We start from the raw sequence: 14,036 nt of genomic DNA on the forward strand, positions 1-14,036 counted from the left end.
ATTTGTTAAACATGACCGTAAGTTAGACTTACTCAACCCAAAATAGAGCCAAACAAAGACGCAACGATCTAGTTATACTAGTACATTCCAGCTTTTTATCTAGCTAGAAGCAGAATCAGACGCGAAATTAGATGAACTAACAACACAAGGCCTTAAAGTGAAACCACTTCAGAACTCTTAAGATGGTTTTAGGATATAAACTAAAAAAAACAAGCCACAGTTACTCAAGGCTATTCTCTCGAGACAAATACCAGACTGATAAAACACTGAAGACAAAAGGAGTTTTTAAGTCTTGCTATTGCACTCTCACTCTTCCTCAGATTATCTATACATCGTCCAGAATGCATGATTATAAGAAAACCCACGACTGCTTCAGCTACTTTTAACCCTGGTACGGGTTCCCGCTGCCATCCCGGTTAGGTGGATAGTTGTTCTGGTACTGTGGCTGCTGCATTCCACCACCCGGCTGCTGCTGGTAGTTGTTGTTGTTACCTGACCATCCTGCATTTGGTGGACCTCCCCCTCCCATGTTGTTCTGCGGTGGTGCTCCTCCATAGTTCGGTGGAGGCGCTCCTCCGTAGTTTGGTGGTGGTGCTCCTCCCATGTTGTTTTGTGGTGGCGTTCCTCCTCCGTAGTTCGGTGGTGGTGGTCCTCCATAGTTCGGTGGTGGTGGTGGTGCGCCTCCGTAGTTTGCTGGAGGCCTCTGCCCTCCCATATTGTTATGTGGCGGTGGTGGTCCTCCATAGTTTGGTGGAGGCCTTTGTCCATAATTCTGCCCCATGGGAGGTGGAGGGGGTGCAGAGCCACCCATGTGAGGTGGAGGAGGGCCACCCATGGGAGGACGTTGAGGAGGAGGGCCTCCAGCCATGTTCTCTCTTCTCCTCTCAAAATTTCTGCTTCTATCAAAGTTTTTAGGACGGTCATTGCGCCTGTTTCTTTCATTGGCTCTAGCATTGTTCCTTATCCATTCCTCGTGGTACTTGGGGTCATAAGGAACAGCTTTCCCATCAATGAAAGGTTCCCCTGAAAGCCAATATTTAAAAAAAAAATATCAAGCTAAGTATCTGATAAAATCACCAGAAAGATGTAAACTCTCAACAAAACAACATCAATGCGGACTCTAATACACTAGTCACAAAATTGATATCACTAATCAAGTCTAAGATATGTGATATCCAATACACAGGCATGAAGCAAGAAACGGAATCAAACATTAACTAACCCACAGAGACAAGACCAACATCAGACACTTCCCTCTCAACAACAGTTCAAAGCCAGCAAGTAAAATGGAATAGCATAGGAACTCTCTCGTGATACAGATAACAAGCTAAGCATTACCTCCGTAGTCTTTGTTCCTCACATCCAGGTACGAATCAGGAAGGACCCAGCGCACCTTTGGCAACTCTGTAGAGTCACAGAAACAAATTTAAGAAAAAAAGCAAACTTTAAAAATAGAAACAGGGGAAAAAAAAAAAGTAAAAAAGGCAATATTACCTTTCAGCTTGTGAGAGAGATCTTCAGACACAAGAGCTCCAAAAGCAAAGTAACATCGAGTCGAAACAGAGTAGATCTTCATCCTCGCTTCTTCTTCACTACAAGATTCAAAACAAGACTAATCATACAAGTGTTTCGAAATGATTCCAACTAAACTAAACAGATATCTAATATAGATTCTACTACATCGAAAGCTTAAACACAAAACTTACTACAAGAACAGTCAATAAAGGAACAAACTTTTGAATCTGTAGGTTTTACCTGCCAACGATCTGAGCTAGGGTTTTGATATAGCTGTCGATGATCTCATCTCTAGTGGGATCTCCCTCAGGCGGATCCACAACCACAAGCCAATGCTCGAAATCGCATCCATCGAGCAAAATCGTCTCCTTTGGAGGCCTGTTGGACCAGTTGGGACTCGGATCGTTCAGAGAAGACGATGTAGCCTGCGAAGAAAGACCTTTGACAGACACAAGTCCACCGCGGAAAGCGGATGACAAGGCGGCGACTAAGGGACGGGATCGGGTGAGCAGAGACGACGTGTAAAGCGAAGTCGCCGGAGCTTTGGCGAGAGGAGCAGATGAGGCGAAGGATCGGGTGAAGAGAAGGGAGAGAGATTTCGCCGGACGGCAGAGAATGGAGCGAGAGATGGAATGCGTCGCCATGGAAAAGATACAAAACCCTAGACGAAGGGTTTTGCCAAGGTTTAATAGTGGATACTGATAACGAGGGTGTTTTCGGTATTTCAGAGCCGAACAAAATATCAACGAAGTATTCGGTCATGACTCCCTTGATCTTCTCGTATGTAACAGAATGGCCCACATCTTTTACAAAATATCCACTACTAATATTAATATTACTCTAGTTAGTTTGCCAAATTAGTTGTTTAGTGTTTTTTTCTTTTCTTTCAAATTTATGGTTGTAGCAAATATGATACGTGTTTGCTGGTGGTGTTAAGAGTATATAGACTGAATTTTACATGAACAATTGGATATGAATTCTTTAGAAAGCCATCATTCTTTTATATGTTTATAAACTATGAACTGTTGATTTTTGGAGAAGTATTCTTTGGTCAAATGTTCATGTTTGCAGTATTTCACTAGAATTTGATTTATATTACGTATTTTAGAGTTAAGGTAATCCTCTAAACTATATTTGCAAAGTGATTTTGCCACATATCATTTCTACAATTAATTTCTCAAAACAAATATGACATGGCTACTGAAATTGACAACATGTATAGCTTAATATGACATGATGTTAATTTATATTTTTGGTAAACTTTTTAAAATATGGTAATAACTCATATATTACATTTAATGTCAATTTATATTTTTAGAAATTTTTTTAGAATATGGGAATAACTCATAAATCATCATTAAAATAAATATATTCAAATATGGCATTATAAATTTTGAAATATAATTTAATTATATATTTTTATATTATACAATTTTATTACTAAAATTTTCAAAAATGTATACAGTTTTTTAAGAAAATTATAAAAATTTAATCGTAAAATTATTATTTTCTTACATATCTACAAATTTTATAAATATTGTTTAATTTTAATTTTTGGTAATTATGCAACTTTTATAAATTTATTTAATATATTTAATTAAAATAAATAGATAGAAAAATCTATCTAAGATTATAATTTCAAATATATACATGCATATTCTTAAATATAATTTTTATGTTTAATTAAATCAAATTTGTATTAAAATATTGATACGAAAAAAAAAATTTACAATACTAATAAAATTTTATTTTAAAGTATAATTTATATTTATCTGTTAAAAAATATTTTAAATTTTTTTACTGCACATGGTGTATGAAGTATTTATGAAAAGAATTAGTAGTTTACAATTATTCAGAGGTAAAATAAAATATCTTCCTCATGTGTGAACCTTCTAAACCGTAGTTTACAATTATTCAGAGGTAAAATAAAATATCTTCCTCGTGTGTGAACCTTCTAACTGGGCCAGTAGTTAATGATTCGACCATATACTAATTGTCTTTTTTGTTTGTTTGTTGAGCAACGCCCTACCTTTTTTTTTTTTTGGCCATCTTAGATATTTATATATATGCATCCAAAAAAATATTACAAGAGTTTACAAAACAGCCATACCATCTGAGCTAAGGAACACCATGCCTATCACTATTGTCATTATGAAAAACCTCAGAATACCAAATAGGCTGGCTTCTAGCGACATAAGATTGGAACCGAAGATCCATCACAACACTAGTGGCAATCAGATGCGCTCCTCTATTCGCCTCATACGATTTAGCTAACATTTTCCACTCCAAAAAATCTCTTAGTATACTTCTGAGTTCTAATATTTTAAACTTGAAGGAAGGCCAATCACTAGGCTTGTTAATTGCATCAACTAACATCCTTTCTTCAACCGCAAAGTATACCATCCTGAAACGATGACACCTCATGCTCTCGATAGCCCAAGCCACACTAAGAAATTGGGCATCATCTTTGGATTCCACATTCCCAAAAGACCTGCGACTATGCAGTAAAACCGTTCCTCTTGAATCTCTTACCACCTACGCAGCTCCTGCAATTTTCTTTCTGTACTCCCACTTAAATCTAATATTGCATTTGACAAAGTTCTCCGGAGGCCTTTTCCAAGCAGCAGACGCTTGAATCAATCGATTCCTATTATCATCTGTACTCCTTCTCTCCAAACTTTGAGCTGCATACCACTGAGAGGCTTCCTCTTCTGCTTTAGCACAAACTTGTACACTTTCAAAGAGAGCCCCTTCAAACAACAGGTTATTCCTATTTTTCCACAAACACCAAAGGACCCATGGAAAATTTCTGGTAGCTTCAAACACATGTTTCTTTGTTTCCCAAAAGGAAATGAGGTAGTTCACATTCACAAAGATCGAAAAACTATCAAAACCAGCAGGAGGTGAAGGAAACCGTGTCATAGCCCACACTTGTCTTGCAAAGGTACAAGAGAACAAAACATGATTAATAGATTCCCCGGTCTCTCCACATGTCTGACATTCCAGATCACACTTCATTCCCCTGTCCCTAAGCCCATCAAGCACTGATAAAGCACCAGACAATGCTTTCCAAATGAACACTTTAAGCTTTGATGGAGCCATAAGGTTCCAAACACGATCCTTGAGGGGATTAAGGGAAGGAAGCGCTTGCTGATCCCTTATCAATTCCACATTCTTCATGGTAAAAGCTAACTCATACCCAGACTTTACTGAATATAAGCCACTTCTTGTATGTCTCCATACCCAAGAATCATGTTCAGAGATCACCGGCTGGTTCTTCTCCAAAATCATCATATCTCGAGGTACAAAGAGCTCACTCAATTTCCTCCTGCTCCATCTTCTTGTATGGTGATTGATAAGTTCTAACACTTGTAAATCAACATTAAAAAACCTTTGTTTTTGTAGTGGGGGCCTACAAATTCCATTATCATCTTCCAGCCATGGATCAGTCCAAACTTTGAGCGAAAATCCATTCCCCACAGCTACCTTGAGACCTTGAACAAGAAGATCCTTTCCTTCTAAGACAGTCCTCCAGGCATAAGACGGTTTTTTGCCAAGCTGAGCTTTAACAAAGCACGTCCCTTCATAATATTTCCCTTTAAGAACCTGCGACATCAAGCAATTTTCAAGATTAATAAGTCTCCAAGCTTGTTTGGCTAGGAGAGCCTTATTAAAGCTCTCTAAATCCTTGAATCCCATCCCTCCTAAGTCCTTCGGTAGACACATCTTCTCCCAGCTTATCCAATGGATTTTTCTTTTATGCTCCACTGCACTCCACCAGAAATTGGCCAAGGCACTTGAGAGAGACGTAATCACCGTTTTCGGGATCTTAAATACCGACATTGCAGATACCGGAAGCGCTGAAGCGACAGCTTTTATCATCATTTCTTTTCCAGCTTGAGATAAAGTTCTCGCATGCCAACCCGAAATCCTTCTTCCCATTTTCTCTTTTAGATAGGAGAAGAGCTTGACCTTAGATCCATTGAAGCATTCTGGCAATCCCAGGTACTTAGCCTCCCCTCCTTCTGCCTCAATCCCTAGAATATGTTTGACTCTGATCTTATTCTCTTCCCGCACTGATTTACGATAATCGAAGATTTCTGAGGATTGATAACCTGACTACAACATAGGGACTAACTGTCTAATTTACATAAACTCAGTAGAATAACCTTTGTTTATTCATTTATTAAAGACAGAAAATTCACACTCCATTCAACCAAATGCTCACATTACAAAGTCGCTCATCATCTTCAACAGAAAGATACATAAAAGCCCTTTTATTCACGTCCCTTGCAGCCTCCCCACATTTCATACTTCTGAATTTACACAAGTGTTGCCTTGGCGAGCTGAACCGCTTTCTCTCGCCCATAAAACTTCTCAACAATCGCAAGTGAAAACTCCATTGCGGTCCCTGGAGCTCTGCTCGTTATCACATTCCCGTCCACAACAACTCTGTGCTCGATGTGACTCTGGTCCGAAAGTTTGTCGCTCACCACTGGGTGTGTAGTTGCCTTCTTACCCTATACAAAACAATGTCTCTTATGTCTCAGTTTACAATATAACACAAGAGTGGTACGTAACGTTTTCACAATTCAAAGACTGTACCTTGAGTAAACCATGATGCTCAAAGACGTAAACAGGTGATGCGCAGATTCCTCCATATGGTTTGTTTGCTTCCGCTTGTTTCTTTAACATATTCACCAGTTTCTCGCAGCTTGCCAATCTTGGAGCACCGTTAAGACCTCCCTGGATGTGTTACATCAGAGAAGTTAGATTTTTTGTTTTTGTTTTTGTTATATTACAATGAATCTCTGGAAGTAAGCACTTACAGGCAACACAATCAGATCAAACGACTTCTCTGCAACTTCATCAAGAAGCACATCTGCTACTAACTTAGCTTTGCGGGATCCTACAACTTCCAAACTGTTACCAACTGCAGCAATCACGACGTTTGCTTTTGCCCTCCTTAGAATATCTACAAGCGCAATAGCTTCAATTTCCTCTGAGTCCTCTGCAATGGGAACAAGAATCTGAAACAGGAAAACGTTATCTTTCTGAGTTTTTTAAACGACTATTGATAAAGAAAGACAAAAGCTTTACAACACAGCATGTCCCTAGGAATCTATTTGACCATAAAACAGAGACTGTCCTGGAATATGTTACATGACCAAGTAGTAGAGCGGCATATGAACATATGTACCTGTGGAGTATCTTCGAATGACCAGTTTGTTTGGTTAAGCTCGGTAAAGGTAAACTCCTCACCAGGGTTAGGACGAACCAACTGATATCAAATAACAGAACAAGTAAGTCCAAGAGGAGACGACAAAGCAAGTTTGAACACCATAGCTTAACTACTATGCTGCTTCTAATAGAAATCATTAAGACAAAAACATACCAAGCCACTAGAGACTTCATCAGCTTTGTCTTTACCAAACAACTGCTCAATAAGAGTGATGGAGAATTCAATGGTGGTTCCTGGTCCACGACTTGTCACAATCCTTCCATCTATCTCCACTCTTGACTCACTAGCAGTGGCACAAGTAGCCGCAAGTTTCTCCATGAAAACAGGGTAACCCGTTGCCTGCATGCAAGAAACCCCAAATTAATCCAGACATTAAGACAAGAACTGAAAACAAGAAGTAAAGTTGTTTGATACTGATCGCTTATGACTTACGGTTTTTCCCTCTAGGAGACCCCAAGTACCAAGAGCCAAAGCAGGAGCACAACATATAGCTGCGTTAAGTCTTCCATCTGTGTCTTGTTTCTTCACCATGTTCTCTAACGGTTTGCAGTTCTTAAGAGTCTCGCCTCCGGGAAGCCCTCCCTTTTTACCAATCATATAATCAATACTAATATCAGCAAAACAACTCTGAAGTATTAAAAAAAAAAAACATTAAAAGCAATTATTCCATGAACTAGTTTTTTTTTGGTGAACTAGTTTTATACATGCATAAAAGAAATTAAGCTTTGTACCACCAACTTTATTTGCAGGGAGTATTGAACATCGCTAGTGATAATTGATATTATAGAAGCAAACTTACGGGGAGAACAATAAGGTCGAAAATAGAGTCGGTGATATCGGAGAGGAGAGTATCAGCGACCATCTTGATGTTATGACAAGCATCAACGCCAACTTTATCCTCGACAGACGCCACCGTCACGTCAGCACCACCTCTCCGCAAGACGGTGATCATCGCCACTGCTTCAAGTGGCTCGGTACCGTGAGCAATAGGGATCATAACCTACAAAAAAAACTCGGATCATCAAGAGAAACTCCAAATAATAATTAAAAAGATCCGTTACGTACGAGGAGGGAAAGAACGATGACTTACCGTCTTAGTAGATGAAGCCATAGTTTCTAAGATTCGAGAGAGAGGTAGAGAACTGTAGAGTCACGAAGATTGTGTATTGAATAATGGAGTTGAAGTTTAGTGAAGAGGAAAGTAGTGTCACTTGTGGGGTTAATATAGTGCAGAGTCTCCACTTACGACTTTATTTTCTATATCACTTTGATGAAAAGCTAGAAGTACAAGTTAGACGTGTGCGATGACGTATGCACCGGGAAAAAAGCTGTTCATGAAGACGTGGCAAGCCATGATTGGTAGAATGTGGCAATGTCTTTACTTTGAGTGTTACACGTCATCGTATTGGATAAAGCCTAAATGTCCCACTTTGCTTTCGAGTAAACTAACACGCAGGACCGGTCCTAGACAAAACCTAACGAAACATTGGCTTTACGTCTCTAAAAATTTTTGAAAAAATTACATAGAAAAAAGCCTCCAAAATTTTTTTTTAGGCCCCCAAATTTACAAAAAAAATTTTTTAGCTGGAACTTTTTAGAAACCGTCTACAGCTCCCTAAATCTCGGGGCCGGCCCTGCTAAGACGGCGTGTGGTTGGCGAGGGAAAAAGGTGTTGGGACAAACGATATCACGTCCCGGTTCTTGATATAGTTCATTCACGTGTTGTTGTTTGCAGCAACTTGACACTTGTAGCAGAGTAAACCAGATTGATGTATGCATGAACCGGGATATTCTATTTCTTGTTAATAGTGTTCAAAATGGTTTGTGGTTGTGTTAATGGGTCAAAAAAGTACCAACTCCCACTCTCTAAATAGCTTTCACACATTATTCGCTAACCAAAATCGATTATGACCCCATGAAAATTATTGATAAGGCTAAAGATAGCGTGCGATGATTTTGTATGCATGAAGATATCATGGTCTAGTGGTTAGTCATGGGCTGCAAATATTTTTTTTTTAAAAAGATATCATTCTTTGGGGTTGGGATTAAATCTTTGAACTCGAAGAAGAATCGAAGAAGATCTTGTGTTAGGATAATGACATATAATTCTCCAAGATAATAAACTTAAGCTTTCCTTAATATAAATCTTATATCTTCCCTCAAAGCCGGTAGAATTATCTTCCTTTTTCACCTGGACCAGTTATATATCAGGATTTGAAACCCCAAAATCATAGTATTCATTTTATTTGAATATTTTTATTAAATATATCTCAAATGGCATTTGGATGTTTAGTATATATCTTGAATTTGCCTTTGGATAGTATTGCTAGATGACAAAAGTATTTCGGATATTGATGATCTAGTATTATGGGAGTGATTGGTAGTTGCTGTAGGTGATGTTTACAGTCCTATTTATTTCTAAAGCATCAACTTCAGAGCAATCAAACTTTAAATATTTTTTTTGAAACCACAGCTCTTGAAATAACCTGGAGATGTACACGTGCTCTGCAGAGCCAAATATTCAAAACAATTTTTTAGTGTTTTCCATAAAATTCCCCAGCAATAAAATCTAAAGCCACAGCAAAAAGTTTACAAATTCAAAAATTTTAAAACTACATCCATTACCAATCAGACCCTATGTCGTCGCATCATCCATGACAAGTGTCACGGTAACGAATTGGATCACAAAATAAAATAGTATTTTCGTTATCCACTATTAACCCAAAAGACAAAAAATATCATTCCTCGTAATCCGGACTAATAAAATATAAAGACGGATATTATACCCTTTGAGCACAAGATTATAGACAAAATTCATCTTGGATCAATGCTAATAAACCAGATTAATTAAAACTCCACTCCACTTATTACTTTGATCATTTGAATGAATTTTCAGGAGGGGAAACAAATCGCAACGCTGATATTTAAAATGTCCAATATCGGTAAAAATTACAGTTTAGGCTTAAGGAATAGTATGTTTTAATGAATACTTAAACAACATTAAGCTATCTTTGACGACACATTGAATCTCTAATAAATACTTAAACAACATTAAGCTGTCTGTCTTATCAATACAATAAATATAAGCCATGGAGAGGATGTCCACGTAGGATAGGAAAATCAACCAATCAGAGAGCTCGAAGTTGCCACGTCTTCTCATTTATTTTTCGTAAAAAATGAAAAAATAATGCGAAAGAAAGTATTGAACCCGGATTAGTATGACATAAATATAGGACAGTTACCACTAAGCCATTGAAACTTTCTTGGACACATATACAAGAATCGCTAAGTATGTAATCACAAACTCTTATGTACAGTTACAATAATATGAATTCAACTTTCAAGACTCCGATACTTTGTTTTGTAAAAAAAAATAAGTAAGTGACTAAGCTAATATATTCTTTGAAAGTGTGAGAACATTGACAAATATGAAAAAACATAGATTTTTGTTTTCGTGACAAAGTTAAGAATATACAATACTAAAAGGCAAATATAAGCCGTGGAGAGGGTGTCCACGTAGGATAGAAAAATTAACCAATCAGAGAGCTCGAAGTTGCTAAGTCATCTCATTTATTTTTTCGTAAAAAATGAAAAAATAATGCGAAAGAAAGTATTGAACCCGGGTTAGTATGACATAAATATAAGGCAGTTACCACTAAGCCATTGAAACTTTCTTGGACACATATACAAGAATCGCTAAGTATGTAATCACAAAATCTTATGTACAGTTACAATAATATGAATTCAACTTTCAAGACTCCGATACTTTGTTTTGTAAAAAAAAATAAGTAAGTGACTAAGCTAATATATTCTTTGAAAGTGTGAGAACATTGACACATATGAAAAAACACATACTAAAAGGCAAATATAAGCCATGGAGAGGGTGTCCACGTAGGATAGGAAAATTAACCAATCAGAGAGCTCGAAGTTGCCACGTCATCTCATTTATTTTTTCGTAAAAATGAAAAAATAATGCGAAAGAAAGTATTGAACCCGGGTTAGTATGACATAAATATAGGACAGTTACCACTAAGCCATTGAAACTTTCTTGGACACATATACAAGAATCGCTAAGTATGTAATCACAAACTCTTATGTACAGTTACAATAATATGAATTCAACTTTCAAGACTCCGATACTTTGTTTTGTAAAAAAAAATAAGTAAGTGACTAAGCTAATATATTCTTTGAAAGTGTGAGAACATTGACACATATGAAAAAACATAGATTTTTGTTTTCGTGACAAAGTTAAGAATTTTGTAAAAGTAAGTTTAACATATAAATTTTCGTGACAAATATGAAAAAGCATAAAAGGGTGTCATATATATATATACAATACTAAAAGGCAAATATAAGCCATGGAGAGGCTATCCACGTAGGATAGGAAAATTAACCAATCAGAGAGCTGGAAGTTGCCCCGTCATCTCATTTATTTTTTCGTAAAAAATGAAAAAACGAAAAAATGAAAAAACAATGCGAAAGAAAGGATCGAACCCGGGTTAGTATGACATAAATATATGGCAGTTACCATTAAGACATTGAAACTTTCTTGAGGTAAATATAAGCCATGCAGAGAGTGTCCACGTAGGATAGGAAAATCAACCAATCAGAGAGCTCGAAGTTGCCCCGTCATCTCATTTATTTTTTCGTAAAAAATGAAAAAAACAATGCGAAGGAAATGATCGAACCCGGGTTAGTATGACATAAATATAGGACAGTTACCACTAAGACATTGAAACTTTCTTGGACACATATACAAGAATCACTAAGTATGTAATCACAAACTCTTATGTACAGTTACAATAATATGAATTCAACTTTCAAGACTCCGATACTTTGTTTTGTAAAAAAAAATAAGTAAGTGACTAAGCTAATATATTCTTTGAAAGTGTGAGAACATTGACAAATATGAAAAAGAATAGATTTTTGTTTTCGTGACAAAATTAAGAATTTTGTAAAAGTAAGTTTAACATATAAATTTTCGTGACAAATATAAAAAGCATAGATTTTTGTACAATTTTGACAAAACAACTCAAAACATAGTTCTTTAATGTCTTAATAAAATATTATTTAAGGGTGTAATAATTAAATATATCAATTCAATAAAATTTGTAATTTATAGACAAAACAATAACACAATTTTTTTTGAAACATTTGTTTAACCTATTGATTTTTTTTCATGAAAATCCAACTAAACAAGATAAAAAAATAATTAGATTTACAAATATTTAATTACCATTTTATTCAATTTTGATTAATTTCAAATTGTAATAATGTATCTTTTTGAAATTACAAAAATAATGTTCTTTCTTTATTACACTAGCATTATATATTGATTCTATATACACAAATAAATATAATATAACAACATAAGATTGCTTTCTCCGATTCATATGAAAACTTTTTAAGTTATCCACTAAAGAAAATTAATTAAATCAATCAAATTGCTAGAATACAACAAATTAATATATAATTTTATTTTAAATTAAATTATTTAAAAAGTGTATTTTCATTAAAAACAAAATAACAAATAAGTAAAACTGATTTGATGGTAATTTTTATGACATATATATATATATATATATATATATATATCAATTCTGTGAAAGAAATAGAAGCTTAATATGGAAAAACATCTTAAATACAAAAAACTCTAAAAATTAACAAAAAAAAACTAATAAAAATTAATAAAACATTTAAGCGATAATTAGACAAATTTGATTTTTTTTTGCTAGCCAAAAGTTTATTATTAATTAGTATCAGTTATTTCAAGATGTTTAGGAAATGACAGATAAAAAAATAGGATGGACATAGATGATATATGAACTATGAATAGTACTTTGTAAAGCTGACTTAGATAACACATCTGCACATCCATTTCCAGTCCTTTTTGATGCCTAAATTCAATTTCTTCAGAGCTGTTATTCCACAAAAGATCGAATGAGATATTGTTTTGATATTCAGATTTGTTTCTTGACTGTTAAGAAGATTGATAACTGTAAAAATGTCTCATTCGAATATGATATGTCTATAACCGAGTCAGTTTGTTAAAAAAGTAAATAATTTTATTTTGCTTATATTATATAATAAATATATATTATTTACTGATAATAAAAATATAGTTATTCATCTATCACAAATATCTATGCAAATATGTGAATCAAGTACAACAATCAAACAACATAATGATTTCCACAAAGAAAATTTAAAAAATATATTTATGTTATGTAGTCTTATTTTATATTCTTTAAATAAAGTAATACAATATTATACATTATTTTTTAGAATTGAGAAATACATATATCATTTAGACAAATTAAGCGATAATTAGACAAATTTAATTTTTTTTGCCAGCCAAAAGTTTATTATTAATTAGCATCAGTTATTTCAAGATGTTTAAGAAATGATGGACGAAAAAATAGGATGGACATAAATGATATATGAACTATGAATAGTACCTTATAAAGCTGAATAGTACCTTATAAAGCTGACTTAGATAACACATCTGCACATCCATTTCCAGTCGTTTTTGATGCATAAATTCAATTTCTTCAGAGTAGTTATTCCACAAAGAGATCGTATGAGATATTGTTTTGATATTCAGATTTGTTTCTTGATTGTTAAGAATATTGATAACTGTAAAAATGTCTCCTTCGAATATGATATGTCTATAACCGAGTCCCCAACATGAGAGAAGTTTGTTTAAAAAGTAAATAATTTCATTTTTCTTATATTATATAATAAATATATATTATTTACTGATAATAAAAATATAGTTATTCATCTATCACAAACATCTATGCAAATATGTGAATCAAGTACAACAATCAAACAACATAATGATTTCCACAAAGAAAATTTAAAAAATATATTTATGTTATGTAGTCTTACTTTATATTCTTTAAATAATGTAATACAATATTATACATTATTTTTTTAGAATTGAGAAATACATATAATATCTTATCCGCGCGGTTAAAAAATCTAGTAAGAATAAAAGCTAAAGAGTTTTGGTTTTTGGGTTATTAAACTAATTTGTTTCAACATAAAATAGATTTTGTTTACAAAAGAGAGAGAAAAAAATGTGAGACATTGAGAAGGGACATATAATGTCCTTTCACTTTCTCACTTCTTTTGACATGTATCACACTGAAATAAGAAAACTAACATAAAACAGGAGGGCTCGTGCTCCCACAATACAAAACAAGTACAATTTCACCTGTTTGCAAATAAATTTCTACTGCAAGGCAGATAAAATGCAACTTATACCAAAGAGATG

At 34.6% G+C, this 14,036-nt stretch overlaps 2 protein-coding genes across 2 annotated transcripts; both read right to left on the reverse strand.

The window, feature by feature from the left end:
- Positions 1-152: 152 nt before the first annotated feature.
- On the reverse strand, positions 153-2,183 carry LOC106400788 (multiple organellar RNA editing factor 8, chloroplastic/mitochondrial-like). Its single transcript, XM_013841183.3, has 4 exons — positions 1,756-2,183; positions 1,495-1,592; positions 1,339-1,404; positions 153-1,023 (listed from the first exon to the last, which is right to left on the reverse strand). Exons 1-4 carry the CDS (start codon positions 2,157-2,159, stop codon positions 383-385), a joined length of 1,209 nt encoding a protein of 402 aa, XP_013696637.1. The 5' UTR covers positions 2,160-2,183; the 3' UTR covers positions 153-382.
- Positions 2,184-5,675: 3,492 nt separating this feature from the next.
- Positions 5,676-8,043, reverse strand: LOC106400789 (protein DJ-1 homolog A). The gene is made up of 8 exons (XM_022703413.2): positions 7,848-8,043; positions 7,557-7,757; positions 7,190-7,339; positions 6,911-7,096; positions 6,716-6,796; positions 6,345-6,545; positions 6,121-6,261; positions 5,676-6,035 (listed from the first exon to the last, which is right to left on the reverse strand). Exons 1-8 carry the CDS (start codon positions 7,866-7,868, stop codon positions 5,838-5,840), a joined length of 1,179 nt encoding a protein of 392 aa, XP_022559134.1. The 5' UTR covers positions 7,869-8,043; the 3' UTR covers positions 5,676-5,837.
- Between the last annotated feature and the right edge of the window lie 5,993 nt (positions 8,044-14,036).

Source organism: Brassica napus, chromosome C5 (genome assembly GCF_020379485.1).
Source record: "Brassica napus cultivar Da-Ae chromosome C5, Da-Ae, whole genome shotgun sequence".
Lineage (NCBI taxonomy): Eukaryota > Viridiplantae > Streptophyta > Magnoliopsida > Brassicales > Brassicaceae > Brassica > Brassica napus.

Bases quoted from the DNA above. Each gene is read 5' to 3' on its own strand.
- LOC106400788 (XM_013841183.3), bottom strand. From the start codon at position 2,159: ATGGCGACGCATTCCATCTCTCGCTCCATTCTCTGCCGTCCGGCGAAA. The intron at 1,593-1,755 runs GTAAAACCTACA...TGAATCTTGTAG, and splicing joins CTAGCTCAGATCGTTGGCAG to TGAAGAAGAAGCGAGGATGA. The intron at 1,024-1,338 runs GTAATGCTTAGC...ATTGGCTTTCAG, and splicing joins GAGGAACAAAGACTACGGAG to GGGAACCTTTCATTGATGGG.
- LOC106400789 (XM_022703413.2), bottom strand. From the start codon at position 7,868: ATGGCTTCATCTACTAAGACG. The intron at 7,097-7,189 runs GTAAGTCATAAG...TCTTGCATGCAG, and splicing joins GTCTCCTAGAGGGAAAAACC to GCAACGGGTTACCCTGTTTT. The intron at 6,262-6,344 runs GTAAGTGCTTAC...TAACACATCCAG, and splicing joins TTGATCTGATTGTGTTGCCT to GGAGGTCTTAACGGTGCTCC.